The 21,097-nt window shown below is 42.5% G+C and overlaps 1 protein-coding gene across 1 annotated transcript; it reads right to left on the bottom strand.

The window, feature by feature from the left end:
* Positions 1-14,767: 14,767 nt before the first annotated feature.
* LOC125041772 lies at positions 14,768-20,526 on the bottom strand. Its single transcript, XM_047637048.1, has 6 exons — positions 20,367-20,526; positions 19,850-19,993; positions 17,906-18,960; positions 17,523-17,724; positions 16,847-17,038; positions 14,768-16,677 (listed from the first exon to the last, which is right to left on the bottom strand). The coding sequence occupies exons 1-6, from the start codon at positions 20,488-20,490 to the stop codon at positions 16,529-16,531; spliced, it is 1,866 nt and encodes a 621-aa protein (XP_047493004.1). The 5' UTR covers positions 20,491-20,526; the 3' UTR covers positions 14,768-16,528.
* Between the last annotated feature and the right edge of the window lie 571 nt (positions 20,527-21,097).

Here is a 21,097-nt window from a genome sequence, read left to right as displayed (position 1 = left end):
TGACAGTTTCATTTTCACACAGTATAATATTTGGAATAATACCCCCCCCCCTCTGAATCCCATGCCTGTTGCTATTGTTGGGGGGGGGACTGAGGCCCAATGTTGAGGATCACCCTTACCTGCCTCAGCACTGTCACTCCACAAGCCCACTGCTCTCAATGTACTCAACCTGGTCATGACCCTTCAAATTACTCTGCACAATCACGCTTGTGTTTTAATGGTGTTGGCTCCCGCAATGTATCTTATAGGAGGTGCCCTGAGATAGCAGTTTTTAGACTTAAACTAGGCCTCACTTTACACAAGACCAAGCATGGAGTACAATGACGAGGTATTTTTCTCACTACCTATTCCATTGGAGGCAATCTAAACGTTCTACCCCATCATCTCCTCCCACATTCTCTCCTACTCCTTTACTTCTGCCCTTTGGTAACTCATCTCCTTTTTATGAGAAAACCTTTATCTCAGACATTTCCACCCAACTTCCTTCCATAAACTCTTGAGGACACCCAAGACTTCCTTAAACTTGAATCAAGAAAATGCTCCTCTCTTTCATCCACCCTCCAATCTCTCTATTCCCATTCCCTCTACATTCAGAGCAACTACCAACATCCATCCTTCTCCCTCTCATGTACCCTCTTCCTTCCACCCTCTCCCAACACACCCCATCCTCCCTTTAGCTGCCCCATCCCCCCTTCTTTCCTTATTATCCTGTCTGCTCCCACCTAGCTGCTGACATGACTCCCTTTTGCCCCAACAATGCCCTCTGAATTACTTCCTCTCCTGACAATGATGATGATAACGATAATAATAATAATAACCATAATAATTATTACTTTTATCATTACTATTATTGTTATTATTATCATCATCATTATCACTTATCATCATAATGACTATAATCATCATTACCACTATCATCATCATCACTATCGTTATCATTACACTATCATAATTATCATTATCATCATTACTCTCATCATCATTATTATCATCATAGTGTTATTTAATAATTATTGCTAATGTTATTGATATTATCATTGCCATCATTATCATTATCACTATTATCATTATTGATTTTGGTATAATTGTCTTCATTGTTGTCGCCGCTGCTGTTGCCGTCATCGTTATCGGTGTCGTCGTCCTCGCTGTTGTCATCGTCGTCGTCGTCGTCGTCATCGCTGTCGTCATCACTGTCATCGTCGTCGTCAGCGCTGTTGTCATCGGTGTCGTCGTCGCCGTCATAAGTGTCATCGTCATCGTCGTCGTCGTCGTCATCACTGTCATCGTCGTCGTCGTCGTCGTCGTCATCACTGTCATCGTCGTCGTCGTCGTCATCGCTGTCATCGTCGTCGTCGTCGTCGTCGTCATTGGTGTCATCGTCGTCGTCGTCATCACTGTCATCGTCGTCGTCGTCATCACTGTCATCGTCGTTGTCGTCGTCGTCATCATCACTGTCATCGTCGTCGTCATCGCTGTCGTCGTCGTCATTGGTGTCATCGTCGTCGTCGTCATTGGTGTCATCGTCGTCGTCGTCATCACTGTCATCGTCGTCGTCGTCATCACTGTCATCGTCGTTGTCGTCGTCGTCATCATCACTGTCATCGTCGTCGTCATCGCTGTCGTCGTCGTCATTGGTGTCATCGTCGTCGTCGTCGTCATCACTGTCATCGTCGTCGTCTTCGTCATCGCTGTCATCGTCGTCGTCGTCATTGGTGTCATCGTCGTCGTCGTCATTGGTGTCATCGTCGTCGTCGTCATTGGTGTCATCGTCGTCGTCGTCATCATCACTGTTATCTTCGTCGTCGTCGTCATCACTGTCATCGTCGTCGTCGTCATCATCACTGTCATCGTCGTCGTCGTCGTCACTGTCATCGTCGTCGTCGTCGTCGTCGTCATCGCTGTTGTTGTCATTGGTGCCGTCGTCATCGCTGCTTATCGTCGTCGTCGTCGTCATCATCACTGTCGTCGTCATCACTGTCATCGTCGTCGTCGTCATCACTGTCATCGTCGTCGTCATCGTCGTCGTCGTCGTCATCGCTGTTGTTGTCATCGGTGTCGTCGTCGCTGTCATTAGTGTCGTCGTCATCGCTGGTTATCGTCGTCGTCGTCGTCATCATCACTGTCATCGTCGTCGTCGTCGTCATCATCACTGTCATCGTCGTCGTCATCACTGTCATCGTCGTCGTCGTCATTGCTGTTGTTGTCATCGCTGTCATCGTCGTCGTCGTCGTCATCACTGTCATCGTCGTCGTCGTCATCATTGTCATCGTCGTCGTCGTCATCACTGTCATCGTCGTCGTCATCATCACTGTCATCGTCGTCGTCGTCATCACTGTCATCGTCGTCGTCGTCATCACTGTCATCGTCTTCGTTATCATCACTGTCATCGTCGTCGTCATCACTGTCATCGTCGTCGTCATCATCACTGTCATCGTCGTCGTCATCATCACTGTCATCGTCGTCGTCGTCGTCGTCATCGCTGTTGTCATTGGTGCCGTCGTCATCGCTGCTTATCGTCGTCGTCGTCGTCATCATCACTGTCATCGTCGTCGTCGTCATCACTGTCATCGTCGTCGTCGTCATCACTGTCATCGTCGTCGTTATCATCACTGTCATCGTCGTCGTCGTCATCACTGTCATCGTCGTCGTCGTTATCACTGTCATCGTCGTCGTCATCACTGTCATCGTCGTCGTCATCACTGTCATCGTCTTCGTTATCATCACTGTCGTCGTCGTCGTCGTCATCGTCGTCGTCATCATCAGTCATCGTCGTCGTCGTCATCATCACTGTCATCGTCGTCGTCGTCATCACTGTCATCGTCGTCGTCGTCATCATCACTGTCATCGTCGTCGTCATCACTGTCATCGTCGTCGTCGTCATCATCACTGTCATCGTCGTCGTCGTCATCACTGTCATCGTCGTCGTCGTCGTCGTCGTCATCGCTGTTGTTGTCATTGGTGTCGTTGTCGCTGTTGTTGTCGTCATTGATGCCGGTACTCTGTGACGATGATGGGCGGCGCCCACGGTCACTAAAAACACCAAATTGAGCACACATATAATGTTTTGTCGTGTCGATTTATCTCGCACTTTCTACGAATGTTTTAAATCGCATGGCACCAAACTTTTTGCAATATCAGGCTAATTTGTTTACCGTGGATTCGTGGGAGAAGGGTATGTAGCACAAATAGGTGGTTTCGTCAAGAACAACAGCAAGCTCTCTAGTCCTCTCGGTATAGGCAGTCAGGGCAGCAAAAACCTTTTTCTTGCCGTGCTACCCTTAAGGCGACATGCCCACACTTCCCTCGGGGTACGGCTTCCCCATTCAGAATCGTTTGTCTCTCGATATCGGTTCCGCAATCGATGTACTCAGTCGCATTATTTTCCGCGTAAATACAGTATGATGATCCATAACGATTAATTACATTCCTTACATGTATAATTGATATACAGACAATTACAAACATTCATCAACTCACACACACACACACATTCGTGCTTGTTTTAGTTATTGGGTAGTTTGTTCAGGTAACTGATTCGCCTCGTTCATACTTCACCGAAATTGTTATTATCTTATTTTCCATTTCCTACCTTTCATATTTTCTACCCTTTCACGCATGCACACACACACACACACACACACACACACACACACACACACACACACACACACACACACACACACACACACACACACACACACACACACACATGTATATATATGTGTGTGTGTGTATAAGCATGTATGTCTGTATGTATGTATGTATACATATATATTGGTGCTTAATTTCCGTATTGTTAATTGGTTGTTATTACCGACTAACTAGTGTCCGCGTCTTAGCAACCCCTCTCCCCCCTCCACCGTCTTGAGCGCTGCCTGTATTCCTTAGCAGAATTGCCTCGTCTTCTCCTCTACTGCCATAGGCCTGGGCAAAACCTCTCTGCCATTTTATTTTATTTCGGTTTGTATTTCATAAAACAAGGACATTTGTTGTTACGTGGTATTTAGCCATTCATATCAGGAGCTACTCTTCCCTTGAATTCTCTTAGTGACATACCAGCCATAACACGTGGGGGCCTGACCGGGATTTGTGCGAACTGTCAATTAGCCTTTGTTAATCACTTTTCTTTGGTCATTTGTAACATGTGGTTCCCTTGGTGTTGCACTTATGTGTTTTCTTAACCGTTGTAACACCTGTTCCCGTTGTTAATATTGATTTTAAATTGTGCATTTGACTTCATTACGTTTCGGGAATTTTGGTCATTAAGGCACCGGGTCGCATCTTAACTGTACATTCAGTGCATTTCAGTGACATATCAGCCATAACAATATATATATATATGTATATACATATATATGTAAATATATATATATAAATATATGTATATATAAGTATATTTGCGTATGTATATATATATATATGTGTGTGTGTGTGTGTAAATAGAGAAAAGAGAAAGAGAATACATATATTTCCCTTTCATTTTTTCTCCCCTTACACACATATATATATACATACACACACTTTGTGTACACACACACACACATATATATATACACACACACACATATATACACACACACACACACACACACACACACACACACACACACACACACACACACACACACACACACACACACACACCTGTCTCTCACGTTCTCTCTCTATATATACAGTATATATATGTATATGTATATGTAGAGAGAGACCGACACAGCAATAGATAAATAGATAGATAGACCATGGTCTTTATTATATGCTTGTTAACAACATAGAAAGAGCACTGAGTATCAAATACTCTTCTTGGTATGAGTCAAGGCGCCTTAGAGTAAGGCAGGGGGAGAAAAGCTCTAGCGAGTTATGGCGAACCATAAATGAATTTTTTTCAGCTTTACAATTTGTGTTATTAGTTGCGCATGAATCAATTGTGAAGTACTTAAAAAAAAAAACTTTGGTGTGGCACCGCGGCAGGTGTGTGGACACTATGAGGAACACCACGGGAGGGCCAGACATAGTAGGCGAGCAAATTGTTGCCTGAACCAATGTGTAAGACTGTCGAGGTACTCATCAGTCGCCCCCTCAATCCCTTGCCCGTTGTTGTCGTGGGGGGGGGGGGGGGCTTAGGAGGCGGACAATGGGACCCAATGCTGGGGAACTCCCCAACCTTGGGACTCAGCTCTCGACTCATCTAATTTTGCATGGTCTTTTTTTTCCCCTTCTATTTTTTCATTTCTGCCCTTTCACCAACCCCTTCTACTATCCACTTCCTAAGGTGTGAGAGCCGTGCTGAAAGGATGAAAGGCTGACTTTGTGCCAGTCCTGAACGGCCTGAGGGAGCCATGGGCACGGCATTCCCCTGCTTTAGTTGTCTAGCCCTTACCTCTCAAGGGGACCCTGAGGGGTGGACCGTTTCTCTCCCCAACATACTCCAGCCTTACCATGGCCAACAATGAAGATTTTATACCACTATTAGGGGCAATGAGGCTTGCCCCTTCATCAAATAGCCCCACCAATTCAAACTCTCCCGATTCCCAGACACCAGGCTCTCCTTTGACCCCGGCTCCGAACACTACAACCAATACCCCCCTCCTCAATGCCTACTTGTACAGTATCCACCGTAATCAACACTCAACCCCCAGGAGACATTTCTACTCTCCCAATATGCTCAACTTCACCTCTACTCCCACAACCTTCTTCATCAACTACCCCATCCTCCCTTATTACTACCTTACAACCTCCCTCAACACTACTCCCTCTTCCACACGCCCCCGTCCTTCTACTACTCCCACCTCTACAAAAATCGTAAATACTCTATTTAGCCCAGCCAAATGGGATCGATTTTTCGTGATCCTTCCCACAGCTCCTTACTCTGACAACACCCTTCTCTTCCAGCAATGTCTCCAAAAACAAGTAGGCAAAGTCTCGTCACAGTAACATCTGTAAACCGAGTTATAGCATTATCAAATCTAACTGATCTATATGGTAACCCAATCTCTGCAGAACCCCATCCAACCCTCAATACTTGCACCGGAACTGTTTCTATCTCCCCAGCAAATTGCCCTGTTTATAACTAAAATTGGTCAGAGTTCGGAGAAGACACTCGCCTGTCTCACGGACTATGATGCGGTATCAGTACAATGCTACTCCATTCCTCCCAGAGGTCATCGTAAGAAACCCACTAACATTGCCCAAAATACATTCCGCAGACATGACCTACCCTTTAATGTATACATCGGCGGAGAATCCCTCCCTGTCCAACAATATCAACCTCCTCGTCAGTGCCAAAATTGTTGGCGTTTAGGATATCCTTCCAAACATTGCCGTTCCACAGCCAGATGCCCACTATGTGACCAACCTGGCTATACCCAATCAAACTGCTCTGCACAATCACGCACATGTGCCAACTGTGGCGGCCCCCATGATGTATTCTATAGAGGCTGCCCCACCTGCAAATTTGAGTCTGAGGTAGCAACTCTCAGATTCAGACTTGGACTCACTCTACGTGAAGCCATACAGGAAGCATGTCGACCCCCTTTTCCCCTACCACACAATCACCACCTTCCTTTGCCCCTACTCTTCAGATACCAGTCTTCTTCCCCCCCCCCCCCCCCTCACAAGAAAACCTTTGTCTCACAAAACTCCCCAACCAACTCCATTACAGAAACTCTTGAAGATATTCAAAACTATATACTCGAGTCCCAAACTAACACTGAAACCCCTCATCCACCTTCAAATTCTACAACTCTCGCTCCCTCCACATTCGAAGTGACTGCCCCCACCTCTACTCCAGCTCCACCTACATTAACCCTCCCACCATCCCCTCTATCCCTTCCACTCCCTCCTGGATACACACGTAAATCCCTTATATCACAACTATCCCCTTCCCCAGACCCTCTACCTCCTAATACCCGTCCTGATACAACACCACCTCCCCCCTCTCATTCCTTATCCCACCCTCTAGCTCCTTCCCCTTCAATTTCTCCAACACGTACTGTAATCGTTATCACTCATAAATCAACGAAATAATAACTATCATTCATTGGAATATCTGCGGTTTCCGTTCTCACAGACCCTAGCTTCGTCATATCCTTTCTTCTTATAACCCATCCATTCAAGAAACTTTTCTTAAACATCCTCCTATACCAATCCCCAATTATCATTTTGTCTCTTCCCCACGCTCCCTTTATGTCTCGTCTATACTTATCAATCAGAAAACATATCATGTCATACCTCCCTTTCAAACCACTGTCCCTTGCACAGTTATTTGCATCTTTCTTCGCCGCTGGATCACAGTGATTTCAGTCTACTTCTCACCTTCCCACCCCATTGACTTTGTTGCTTTTGAAAATCTAATCTCCCAACTCTAACCACCTTTCCTCATAGTTGGTGATTTCAACTGCCGCCACACTCTTTGGGGTGATTCTATCATCAACTCCCATGGCCGATCTCTAGAACGCTTCCTCTACACAGCTGACCTTATCATTCTTAATTCAGATCGCCCCACACACTTTGATACACGCACGCAATCTTTTTCATGCATTGACCTCTCTCTATGCTCCCCTTCTCTTCATTTAGATTTCCATTGGTCAGTTCTAGACCACTTTCCAGTTCTCCTTTCTCTTACTTCATATGTACCACTTCTTAACTCCCCACGCTGGTGCTTTGATAGAGCCGACTGGCGCACTTTCACTTCACTCTCTGCTATTCATATCCCTCCATCCTCCTTCTTATCCATTTCAGATATGATACAATATTTCACAACTACAGTCCTAAGAGCTGCCCATACAGCTATTCCTCGAACCTCAAGACCCTATACCTCCAAATGTGTTCCATGGTGGAATTTTGACCGCTACAAACGAGGTACCCCTCATCAACTATGAGCCCTTATCTCCTTTATAAGAGCATCCGCCTGTCTTCGTCGTACAATCCGAAATAGCAAAACAAATAGCTGGCGAAATTATGTTTCCTCAATTACATCCTCTACATCTATCTCAAATGTTTGGCGCCGGATCCATAATCTATTAGGCAGCCCCCGTCCTCCATATTCGAGATACCCTCATCTCTAATTCTCTCCAAGTCGCTAATGAACTGGGTGACTATTTCAGCCAGGTTAGTAGTGGTCCTCACCTTTCTCCACACTTCTCTTCTATTAAGACCACCAGGGAACGCACCCTTATTATCTTCACCCTATCCTCCGCTGAGTCCTATAATGCTCCCTTTTCTTCCTCTGAACTCATGAAGGCCCTGACGGTATTCACTACCGTATGCTCCGACAACTCCCATCTTCCTCCTTATCCTTCCTATTAACAATTTACAACCACATATGGACATCAGGAAATGTTCCTTCTCATTGGCTAGAAGCTCTTATCCTCCCCTTCCTGAAACCCAATAAATCGGGTAACCTCCCTCAAGACTATCGCCCCATCGCACTTACTAGCTCCTTATACAAACTACCAGAGTGAATGGTTAACTTCCACTTAATGTGGTATCTTGAATCCCACAATCTTATCTCTCTTTCCCAGTTTGGTTTCCGCCGTGCCCGAAGCAAAGCTGACCCCCTTGCTCCTTTTGAGACATCTGCATTTGCACGCCATGAATCCGTGCTAGCTATATTCTTTGACCTAGAAAAGGCATATGATACTACATGGCGGTACCATATTCTCCAACACTTGTCCTCTCTAGTCATACGTGGAAACATTGTTGTCTTTATAAAGTCTTTCCTCTCCCAACGCACTTTCCAGGTCAAAATTGCCTCTACTACATCATCCTCCTTTCCTCAAATCGAAGGCGTCCTACAAGGCAGTGTGCTCAGTACCACTTTATTCCTTCTTGCTGTAAATGACATTGTCTCAGTTCTACCACCAGGAGTCCGGTCATCACTATATGTTGATGATTTAACCATCTATGCCTCTGGCACATCCATACCAAATCTCTACCAATTTCTTCAGTCTGCAATATCACCAGTATCTTCCTGGGCCACAAACCATGGCTTCTGCTTTTCTACCTCCAAATCTTTCCCCATCCTTTCCTCTCGCGCACGTGTAGGTCCCCAACCTCCACTCTTCTTATATGGCATTCCACTCCAACACCGTTCCTCTGGCAAATTCCTAGGCGTTATGTTTTACTCAAAACTGTCCTGGCGAGACCATATCCTCTACATTAAAGAAAAAGCCTGCCGCCGTCTCCGAATCTTACAAACCCTATCCCATATATCCTGGGGCTCAGATCTCAAAACTCTCCATCTTCATGTTACCTTGACCCTCTCCACTTCTCTGCCATATCTACTCCTCTGCCTCAACTTCTCTCCTTGCCCATTTTGATACAATCCATCACTGTGCTCTTCGCTTAGCCCTAGGTGCCTTCTGCTTCTCTCCAGTTGAGAGCCTGTACACTGAATCAGGCATACACTCTCTCTCTCTCGACGCCGTACCCTTCTCTCTCTCCGATGCTATGCTCAATTCCACCAACTTCCCCTCACTAAACTTGCTATCCCACGATCCCTACTTCCTACCTTTGCTTCTTCTCCACGTTTACCTACTCCTTTCTCCAATCGCATGGATACCCTCCTCTCCCATTCCCCTTTTCCCCATCTCCGACTCCTTCCGTTCTCTGTCCATTCTGTCCCTCCATGGCTTATACCTTACCCCTGTATTTGCTCCTCTGTTTTCCCTGACCCGCCAAAATCAAATATTCCTCCTGATCTCCTTACCCATTTCTTTGACCATGTCTCCACTCATTCCTCCAGTATTCACGTTTACACTGACGGCTCCAAATCCACCTCCGGTGCTGGTTTTGCAGTAACCTTCCCAACTCGTTCTCCCTCCTGAATCCAGTGTCCTTACTACAGAACTTTATGCACTCATTTTTATCTTAAAACACATATACTCACTCCCCTCTTCCTCTTTCACAATTTTTACTAACTCCCGTAACTCACTAACTCTCATAAAGTCTATACACTCGACCAACCCCCTTGTTTGTAAGATCCAAAACTGGTTGTTCTACCTGTCCACATGCCATAAAAAAATCAAATTCTTCTGGGTGCCCGGCCATGTTGGAATCCCCAGCAATGAACAGGCAGATACTCTAGCACGCTACGCTGCTATGTCCACATCATACCAACCACGTTTTTCACGTATCCCAACCACGGATTATTACCCATACTTTAAGACCTTGTATAATCGATGGCAATCATTCTGGTCAAGTCTCCGTACTAATAAATTACATACTGTAAAACTATCAATCTTCTCCTGGTCAGCTCCATTTCATCGGAACAGACGTTAGGAGATGGCTCTCGCCCGCTTACACATTGGACACACCCGTCTAATACATTCCTATCTGATGTCACAATCCGATCCACCCTTATACTCCCTATGTAATGTCCCTCTTTCAGTTCCACATAATCTATTGTCATGCCCATGTTTTGATGCAGCCTGTACCTCTGCTTTCCCCCACCTATCCTCCCATCGACCTCCCAACTTATCAGACATCCTTACAAAATATCACACTTTCTGCTTTGACAACCTGTTTTCCTTCCTCAAACGCACATACATCCTTCACTTGATCTAACACCTTACCCGACCTTAACCCATTCACTCGTCAATTCCTTTGCCCAGCTTTGACAACTGTATATATATACATACATATATGCATATATATACACATATGTATGCATATATGCGCGCACACACACACACACACACACACACACATATATGTGTGTGTGTGTGTGCATATATGTGTATGTATATATATGTGTGTGTGTGTGTGTGTGTGTGTGTGTGTGTGTGTGTGTGTGTGTGTGTGTGTGTGTGTGTGTGTGTGTGTGTGTGTGTGCGCATATATGTATACATATGTGTGTGTATATGCATATATGTATGTATATATATACATATAAATAAGCATATATGTGTGTATATATACATATATATACACATACATATATATATGTGTGTGTGTGTGTGTGTGTGCGTGCGTTTATGTATATCTATGTATTTATATGTTTATACATATATATATATATACATGTATATATATTTATATATTTATGTATATATATATTTATATATATATATATATATATATATATATATATATATATATATATATATATGTACGTACATACATATATGCATATATACAGTATATGCATATATATATATTTGTGTATATATACATATAAATGCGTATATATATATATATATATATATATATATATATATATATATACATATACATTTATAAACACATAAAAATTATGTATGGATATATATATATATAAATATATATATATATATATATATATATATATATATATATATATTTACATATATACACATATATATGAATATATATGTGTGTGGTGTGTGTGTGTAAACATATATATGAATATCTCTCTCTCTCTCTCTCTCTCTCTCTCTCTCTATATATATATATATATATATATATATATATATATATATATATATATATATATATAAAGAGATAGAGAGAGAGAGAGAGAGAGAGAGAGAGAAGAGAGAGAGAGAGAGAGAGAGAGAGAGAGAGAGAGAGAGAGAGAGAGAGAGAGAGAGTGAGTTTGGCAAAATAAACAAATGATACAATTTGCAGTAACATCCTCAAAATTGCAATTATTCCTGAAATCTTGATTATGTTTCCGGTATTGCATGCACTAAAAATAGGGGTCTTTTCCGTTTGGCGTACAGCGCTAAAAGTAATTTTAATATAGATTTTTCTATGTATTTTTGTCCGTAGAATCAGAATATCACATTATTTTTTTTTGGAGAAATTAACAGTTTTTGAGTTATTTGCCTTTAAAGTTATTTTATTCCTATCTATTACTGAAGGAATTCAAACTTTAAAAAGTCGTTAGGTTAGGTTAGGTTAGGGGTTAGGTTAGGTTAAGTTAGGTTAGGTTAGGGGTTAGGTTAGGTTAGGTTAGGAGTTAGGTTAGGTTAGGTTAGGTTAGGTTAGGTTAGGTTAGGTAAGTTAACATTACTTTTCTTCTCCATGATTTCACTCTGAAAATACAGAAATATGTATTAGATAGGGAGAAAATAACTTCAAAGGAAAATAACTTAAAAACTGTTCGTTTCTCCATAAAACGGTTATTATATTTGGATTCTACCGACAAAAATACATAAAAAATCTATATTAATATTAATTTTAGCGCTGTACGCCAAACGGAAAAGATCCAAAAATAGCACTACCGAGGAAGAAGAAATCGCGTTCCAAACAGTGTAGCATAAGGGAGGTTGTTCAGCTGATATGTAGCAGACGAAATACCTGCGGACGTCACGATGTGGTTATGGCTCCACACACTATTTGTAATGCTCGTGTACAGAGCATACTCATTACTGACAGACATAAGTCAGGGAATACATTTCTAATCAGTTGTTATTTGTCTGATGTAACTTAAGAACATAAGTAGAAAACTTGATTCTGAATAAAATTGAATACAAAGGAAGATCACAAACACGGCCTACAACTTGTGTTGACGTTGCACACCCTGCTAGAAATAAATTTCACTACCTTACACACCAATGTAGTCAGACAAAGGTAACATTACGTTTTTTTCCTCTTGTATCTTACATTTTGTCAGAAAGTGTTTTTTTTTTTTGTATTATTAATCACTGTAGCGGATATCCCTACGTCATAAAGAAGAAATTATGTTCACGTACACTGTCCCACCCTAAAATACAACATAACTCATTTAAAACAATATTTTCCCAGTTTTATCCTCCATTTGATCTTCAGGGAATTACTATTGTAGTTGTCGAATTGGCTCTATCGAGGTATTAAGAACTAACGAAATTTAAGACTATTAAAAGTATAAAAGTAAGTGTCCCGATCGTACCTCTTATCTGAATGTACTACACTGTCTATATGAAGGTTTCCGTTTGAACGCAGCCAGGTGTACGCATAACCGTAGACAAAGAAAACCATTGATGGGGAGGCCTAAACAAGAAAAGATTGTTAATATAAGAGAAACTTATAAAAAGTAATTGTTATCAAGTACAAGATAAAATGCATAACTAAAGTTAAATTAATACATTCTATGTTAACAAATAAATAAATCAATAACAGCTGTAATTAGAAGAAAACGAAACGAAAATTTTCTCCGCATGCTTGCAAACTGCGAGCAACAAGTCTGCGGGTTCAGTATCCACGTTTGAAAAGTTCGCATAGTAGACGAAAATTGTACGCGCTGGTAACACTGGTCTGTAGACATATGTGCGTAATCACATTACTTTTTACATACTTGTACAGACTACCACTCGTTCAAACTTGCTTACAGAAATACGTAGACACCCAAATATTAGCAGAAGAAAATTCCCATTGAACCTAATCTTAAAAGTGATTATCCCCTTGGGTTGAGAGAGCTAAATATACTGAATATAAGAGAGCAATATTATTTTTTTTTTACATATCTTGATTAATATTTTCTTCCTTAATGACACCCCATCTCCCCATTTACCTGAAAAGAAACACCGACCACACGCTACCACTATAGGTTCCTAATATATGTAAGAGGAACGTGCAAAGGTTGAAGTTTATAGAAAATGACCGCGGAGTATTAAAACTTTTGATCAATGGTACTGGCGTCTGAAAATGAGCCAGCAGCAACGGTATGTTTGATATGAAAATTGACATGTATCCTAAAAAGGGAAAAACAAGATTTTATGATTCGATTTACTCTACCGTTATCTTTTCTTTCCAAATTTATGAAGAAAAAAATATATACTGACCAACTGCACAGTACCAAGAAAAAAAAAAATTCTTAACATATGCATTCCCATACTTGCATTACGTTTTAGCCGCTTATATATATTCGTTATATCAAGGAATAACTGAATCAGGGTTTTACTTTTCGTTCTATGGTTGTCATGTCATGGGGGATTTTTGTACCTGTTCCTAAAAATGCATTACCGGAAGAAAGGCTGTAGATAACTGCTTATAAATCAAACGTTCCAATTCATTACATAAACATACACCGAGATAAAGAAATCTTAATTTTCAGTTATTTAGTTTGTTTCCAAAAATAAACTTGATAACATTTCTTATGATATACTATTAGTATATCATATATAGAAATGGGCTAATATGTTTGAAATATTACAAGAAATCAATTTTAGCTAAGTTAGTGCAGACCATGTATGATGTTCTTTTGACACAATTGAATTATTATTAGACCTGTGATAAAATAGCTTTTATATATAATGTGACAACAACGTCTCCTTTGTTTTGTTCTAAAAAGCACTTTTGCTAAATTAATGTTCAAAGCTAAAAACAGAATGTATGTAATATGACTGAAGCAAAAAAAGATGCAAATGAAAATTAATTATTTCACAAAATAAGAGATATATAAATTTGATGGATTCTAATCTCACATCTACATCAAAATTGCATATAATTATGATAATGATATAATTTAAAATTCAACAGTTATAACTTACTCTTTGAATTTATACATCTTTGGTAGCTGTTCTATAAGTTAAACGTTGCCAGTATATCACTCTTTTACACAGTATTCTCATCAGGTGAAATCAGTCTCTAATATAAAGTCTGATGTTTCCAGTTAATGAACAGTTTATTCAAAGGTCTTTGTGTATAAATTTAGAAAACTCAGTACATTGTATAAACACGTGCATACTGAATTATTAAGAAGTGTAAATAACCAGCATGTATTAATAATATTATTCAGTGGCAAATTAAATCATATGAACAAGTAAAAATAGCATTAAATAAAAAGGAATAATAAAAAACTAGAGACAATCTGATACTTCTTTATGTCAAACTAGATAGACATATAGCCAGTGGAAATATGAAAATATAACATGGATGAGAAAAGGAAAAAAGTGTAGACTCATAAATGTATTCTTTGGTCTATGACAAAAGATAAAATATAAATGACATGATTATGAGTAACATTTACAAAGCCAATGAAACATAACTGATGACATCTATGGAAATACCTCAGCAAAGCAAGAATCATCTATTAGACCTTTCAGTTAGATTTTCACCATGTCACTCCTATATAAACCTTGCATTCAATGACCAGAATCTGAACAATGTAAACTTCACTTGTTCCACGTGAGATCAGCACAGATTCCCTGTGAAAGCCAATGAACAGTAACATAAGAGTACTGTCCATAAAATGACTGTGTAGCAATGCATTCCATTCAAATACAGGCATTAAAATATATACATATATACCCTGTACAGTATACATTGGCTTAATGCCCCAACATATCACAGAAAAAAATAATTTGAAAATTGTCAGAGAGTATATTTCATATTAATGAAAGATCAAAATCATTACATAGCAAAAACAGCAGCAAAAATCATGTGTCATTTTAAAGCTTTCCACTGACAGAAATAAATGAATACAGTACAGATTTGTTTAAAAATGTAAATAGCAGCTATAGAAACATCACATTTCATTCATCATTATAATTTTTTTCTTTATAACAGAGAAGCAGCATAATTGGGACTATTGTTACATAAAAATCGTACCTTACCTCAGATTCTTGAAGGACTGTATGTAGCTAACATATCCCTAGTGTTTTTGAAAAATGTTTATTGTACAGATTAGATATTTGAGTTAAATTAAAATCATACATACACAATCTTGTTATATATGGAATATTAAACATTCACATATTAAAGTTTTCTTCTTAATCAAATACCATTATCTTTTAACTCTATATTACCAATTTGATATGGGAGTAGTCCTTTATATATATATATGTATATATAAAAGTATAAAATAAACTATTCAATAAATGTATAAATCACATCTTTGGTACAATGATTTGTCTTGAGAACTGAATTGCGATAACATGTCAAAGCATTCTAATGTAAATCAAATTGTCTATTTTTCCTAATCTAGAAATACCAACATTTTTGCATTACACTTCTTTATGTCAATCATTTGCTTGGAACTATGAAACTGCTTATAAGAGACGGAGAGGATCCTCCAATCATAACATACCTGCTTGTTCCAGTTTTTAAATTCATAACCTCTCTCTATCTCACCATTAGGTGCATACAACTTGCAAAAGAAAGATACAACAGATTTGCAATAAAATATAAAAGTTAAAGCTCATTATACAGTTCCAACATAGTAAAAGATCATGATACCGTTATATCATATACCCTTTCATCATTCACATTCAGTAAAAAAAAAAATAAGTTTGTAACTGCACTATAATCAACATTAACTAATATCTCATCCACAAAAAATGAAAATGAAAGTGCAGTATTCAAAATGTACTTGGTAATATTCTGAAAAATATCTGCATAATCTATATCACTTGTGATTATAGGTATTCAATATATTTTTCTGTTTCAAATATAAAACCATTTTTGGAGACTTAATGATGATATGTTATCTTGCCTCTTATATATCTTGCTGCCTTACACAAGGTCAGAGTCACTCTGCCTCTTAAGCAAGGTCAGGGGTCACCTTACTTCTTAAAAAAGTCAGGGTCACCTTGCTTCTTAAAAAAACTCAGGGTCACCTTGCATCTCAAACAAGGTCTGTGGGTGTTTTCAAATCCTGTCCTTGGTGGTGAGCTATGCAAGGCACGAGACCCCACAGCAGACATGGCACAAAAGATAGGCCACAGATTACATAATACACAATCATGTAGCTGCCAACAATATCACTCATCCAACCTGCAAAAAGGGAAGGAATGTATATCTTAATACTGATACATACTGTAGTTGATTCTCAGATCCCTTTAGCGCAATCTCTTTCAATATTATATATTCAACTTCAATCTTCAAACTTTCAATCCCTAAACAACTTCATAACTTCGACCCCTTAAAACTACCCCCACCTTACCAGCAAAAGGTAAAACAACCAGTCCTGAGATGCCAGTGAGGAACAGCATGATTCCGTGTGTCTGAGAGAGATGAGAGGAACTCAGATTCTCCGCTAGAAGAACCTGGGCCAGTGCTATGATGATGCCCATGCTGAAGCCAAACCACCCGACGCACAGGCTGATGCTCCTGAAGTCCCAGGCCAGTGTCACAGCTGTGGAAGGGCTGGAGGTGAGTTGCGTTGGAGTTGACGGGTTGCGTGAGATGGAGAGGGGCAGGGGGTGGGGGAGGGAGATGGGGATGGAAGGGGAGGGAGAGGGAGAGGGAGAGGGGTTAGGCGAAGAGGGAGAGGGAGAGGGGTTAGGCGAAGAGGGAGAGGGAGAGGGGTTAGGCGAAGAGGGAGAGGGAGAGGGGTTAGGCGAAGAGGGAGAGGGAGAGGGGTTAGGCGAAGAGGGAGCGGGAGAGGGAGAGGGAGTGGGAAAAAAAGAAAAAAGAGAGGGAATGGGAAAGGGGGAGGGGGAGGGGGAGGGTGGGGGGGAGGGAGAGGGAGAGGGAGAAGGAGAGGGAGAGGGAAAGGGAAAGGGAGAGAGGGAGAGAGAGACATAGAGACAGAGAGACAAAGAGACGGGCAGACGGACAGAAAAAAAAATCATTATTCCACTTATGCCTCAACCGCAATAACCCTTCTTCTGGCTTACCTACGGCCGCGAGAGCACCGTTGAAATTGGCCAAAATGTGATAGTAGCGCCTCTCCATCCATCCTCGGTCACCAACACCCGCCATCAGGAGCTTGGCCAGCAGCTCGGAGGCGGCGAAGATGGAGAGGAGGAAGGGCGCCTCGTAAACCAACTCGTGACTGACCGCCAACGCCGGCAGGAAGGCAATGTAGATAACCCACGCCTGGAAAGAGTGAAGTTACAATATTTTCGTGATTTGTGGAAGATTGGGGTGCAGCGTAGGCAAAGAATAGCCGCAACTCATTGCCGTTGCAATGAGTTGCGGAGAAGTCTTGCCGAGTTTTCAAAGGAACATTTCTCTCTGAATTACATCCAAATCCTTGAACTCAGAACGCGACACTTACTATTCTGTTGATGACGTTGCTGAGCGCGGCCACGACGAACAAGGGGTGTCTGAGGATGTGGAAGGGGAGCACCTCGTGGCACCGGGGCAGCCTCATCCCACAGCAGACGCGGGGTTTCAGCGGCTGTTTACGTGATTTGTAAGGGTTGGCGATGGTGTGGCATAAGGTTTTACTGGCTTCTTCTTGCGCTCTGTCTTTGAGCTTTTCAGTCTTTGCTGATAAGGCACTACCGAATAGGTTAAAAATGTCACTAGACCTAAACATACTCTCACAGGCAGGAACAGACGCGAAGGAGTCGGCGCTCTTTGTACTGACGAAGCTCACCGGCCTATGTCTGTGGTCGTTCTCCTTGTTGAGGAACTCGATCCTCTCGTTCCCGGTCTCCTGGTCGAAGCTCTCGAAAATGTCGTCCTCCTCAGCCTCCTCGGGGATCTGCGGCAGGATCTCCATGCTGCGCTCGATGCTGACGGTCCTGGGCCGCTCCAGGTACTCGTTGGTCTGCAGCGTGTCCGTCAGCGGGTTCTTCCACGGCCGGTCCGAGGCCAGGCCCATCCCGCGGCCTGCGCACACGTACGGCAGCCGGTCCTGGTACATCCTCAGGCCCGGCAGAGTGGACGGGTCCTCCTCGTCGCTCTCCTCACTGTCGTCGTCCTCGGGGGTCAGCTGCTTGTTGTCCTCGAAGCCGTCGTACTCGCTCATCTCGTCCCTCTTGCTTGCCCTCTTGCTCCCCGAGACGTCGCTCCGCACCTGGCTGGCGGCGCCGTTCCTCTGCGCGCCGCCCTCGTCCTGCTCCTCCTTCTTGGTGGATTTTAAGTGCCACTCCACTGGATGGAGAAGGACAGCGCCCAGAGCCCCATGCAGGACCACTCCCGCCCAGATGATGTATCCTCCGCGGGGCGTGAACTCCTCCAGCAGGTAGCCGAGGAGGGGGGGCATCACCATGAACCCGAGAGAACCGCCTACCATGGAGAGTGCGTTGGCTTGCACCCGCCTGCCCGAGAAGTATCGCTGGCCGGTCATGAAGCCGTGAGGGAGGGCGAGCGATAGGCCTATGCCTGGAAAAAAGTCACTTCTTAGCCACCTCTTACTTGCTGACGTCATCGTGTTGGGGAAAGGGGTGGGGGTGAGGAGGGGGAGAGGGGAGGGGGTCGTCGGCAAGAGAATTCAAAACTTATAATTCTTTCTCCACTGGAAGCTCATATAGTTTTTAATGCACGCAATTTTCTGCTTGGACAACTTGCCTAAGTTAAAATAACAAAACTGCGTAATTTAATTTGTGGACGTAAGAGAAGGAGAGAGGGAAAGAGGGAGAGAGGGAGAGGGAGAGGGAGAGGGAGAGGGAGAGGGAGAGGGAGAGGGAGAGGGAGAGGGAGTGGGAGAGGGAGAGGGAGAGGGAGAGGGAGAGGGAGAGGGAGAGGGAGGGAGAGGGAAAGGGAGGGAGAGGGAGAGGGAGAGGGAGAGAGAGGGAGAGAGAGGGAGAGAGGGAGGGAGGGAGGGAGGGAGGGAGGGAGGGAGGAGAAATAGAGGAGAAGAAGAAAGAGAGAGAGAGAGAGAGAGAGAGAGAGAGAGAGAGAGAGAGAGAGAGAGAGAGAGGAGAGAGAGAGAGAGGGAGAGGGAGAGAGAGAGAGGGATAGAGAGGGAGATAGAGAGAGGGAGGGAGATAGGGAGGGAGATAGGGAGAGAGAGAGAAAGAGGAGAAAGAGAGAGAGAGAGAGAGAGAGAGAGAGAGAGAGAGAGAGAGAGAGAGAGAGAGAGAGAGAGAGAGAGAGAGAGAGAGAGAGAGAGAGAGCAAAGAAAACAGACAAACAGAAAAAAAAAACGAAGATTTAAAAACAAAACAAAAAAAAACACACACAAACAAACCATAAACCAGATATATTACCCCCTCCCCCAACCCCCCGTCAAAAAAAAAACAAAAAAAACCTGCAGAGGGCAGCTTTGTACCTCCAACGACGCCGTAGCACAAGCACTGCCACACGATGCTGCTGGCGATGGAGCAGAGCAGGAGGCCGACCGCCACCAGGAGGACACCGAAGAAGGTGAGAGTTCTCCCGCTGTAGTAGTACCCGAGGGCTGTCGATACCGGAGCTGCAAGGAAGGGAAGGGAGGATGAATATAATGCATTCCTTATTTATTCATTTGTTCATTTAATTGCTTATTTGTTTATCTATTTATTTGATTATTCATTAGTAGGGAGGGGGTACTCAATACATTGTATTATTTTTCTCCATTGCGAGTTACAGAATGTTTATTTTTCTTTTCTATAATGATGTCAAAGAAATCAGCTCACGAGACGCAAATATTCATCCATACAAACAAAACGATACATTAGAACGCAATATCCATGCAAACAAAACAATACATAAGAACGCAATATTCATGCAAACAAAAAAATACGTAGAAACGCAATATTTCAAACGATACAAATCTCGATCACCAAACAACACGGCATCCAACTCACCAAGGCAGTTCGCGAGAGCCACCAACAGTGCCAGAATACAAGCCACCTGCGCGTTAGTGTAGCCATGACTCAGCAACTCCACGAGGACCAAACCGAACCCGACCACGGTACTAATCAACACCATCTGAAACAGGTGGGGATCTTTAGTGCAATGTTAGTTTTTATTAATGGGTCTCTTCTCTCACTGTCTATTTCTGTATTTTTTTTTTCTTCTCCCTTTTCCTGTTCTGTCTCTGTCTCTCTGTCTCTGTCTCTGTCTCTGTCTCTGTCTCTGTCTCTGTCTCTCTCTCTCTCTCTCTCTCTTTCTCTCTCTCTCTCTCTCACTCTCTCACACACACTATCTCTCTCTCTCTCTCTCTCTCTCTCTCTCTCTCTCTCTCTCTCTCTCTCTCTCTCTCTCTCTCTCTCTCTCTCTCTCTCTCCCTCCCTCTATTTTTCCTTTCCTCTATTTCTTCCCGCCTCACTCTCTTTCTCTCTCCTCCACGTCTCTCTCTCTCTCTCTCTCTCTCTCTCTCTCTCTCTCTCTCTCTCTCTCTCTCTCTCTCTCTCTCTCTCTCTCTCTCTCTCTCTCTCTATGTTTCCTTTCCTCTATTTCTTTCCTCCTCGCTCTCTTTCTCTCTCCTCCACGTCCCTCTCTTTCCGTTTCCCTCTCTTTACTTCTTCCTCTCCCTGTCTTTCCCTCTCCCTCTCCTCCCATGTATATCTGTTCATTCAATACTGATATGACTGTT

Source organism: Penaeus chinensis, chromosome 31 (genome assembly GCF_019202785.1).
Source record: "Penaeus chinensis breed Huanghai No. 1 chromosome 31, ASM1920278v2, whole genome shotgun sequence".
Classification (NCBI taxonomy): Eukaryota; Metazoa; Arthropoda; class Malacostraca; order Decapoda; family Penaeidae; genus Penaeus; species Penaeus chinensis.
The sequence above is the reverse complement of the archived record's forward strand: the minus strand, read 5'-3'. Positions and strand labels throughout refer to the sequence as shown.

Excerpts from the sequence above, each read along its gene's own strand:
- LOC125041772 (XM_047637048.1), bottom strand. The coding sequence starts at position 20,490 with ATGGTGTTGATTAGTACCGTGGTCGGGTTCGGTTTGGTCCTCGTGGAG. Across the intron at positions 18,961-19,849 it reads GTGCTACGGCGTCGTTGGAG|GCATAGGCCTATCGCTCGCC; the intron begins GTACAAAGCTGC and ends ACTTTTTTCCAG. Across the intron at positions 17,725-17,905 it reads GCAACGTCATCAACAGAATA|GCGTGGGTTATCTACATTGC; the intron begins GTAAGTGTCGCG and ends CACTCTTTCCAG.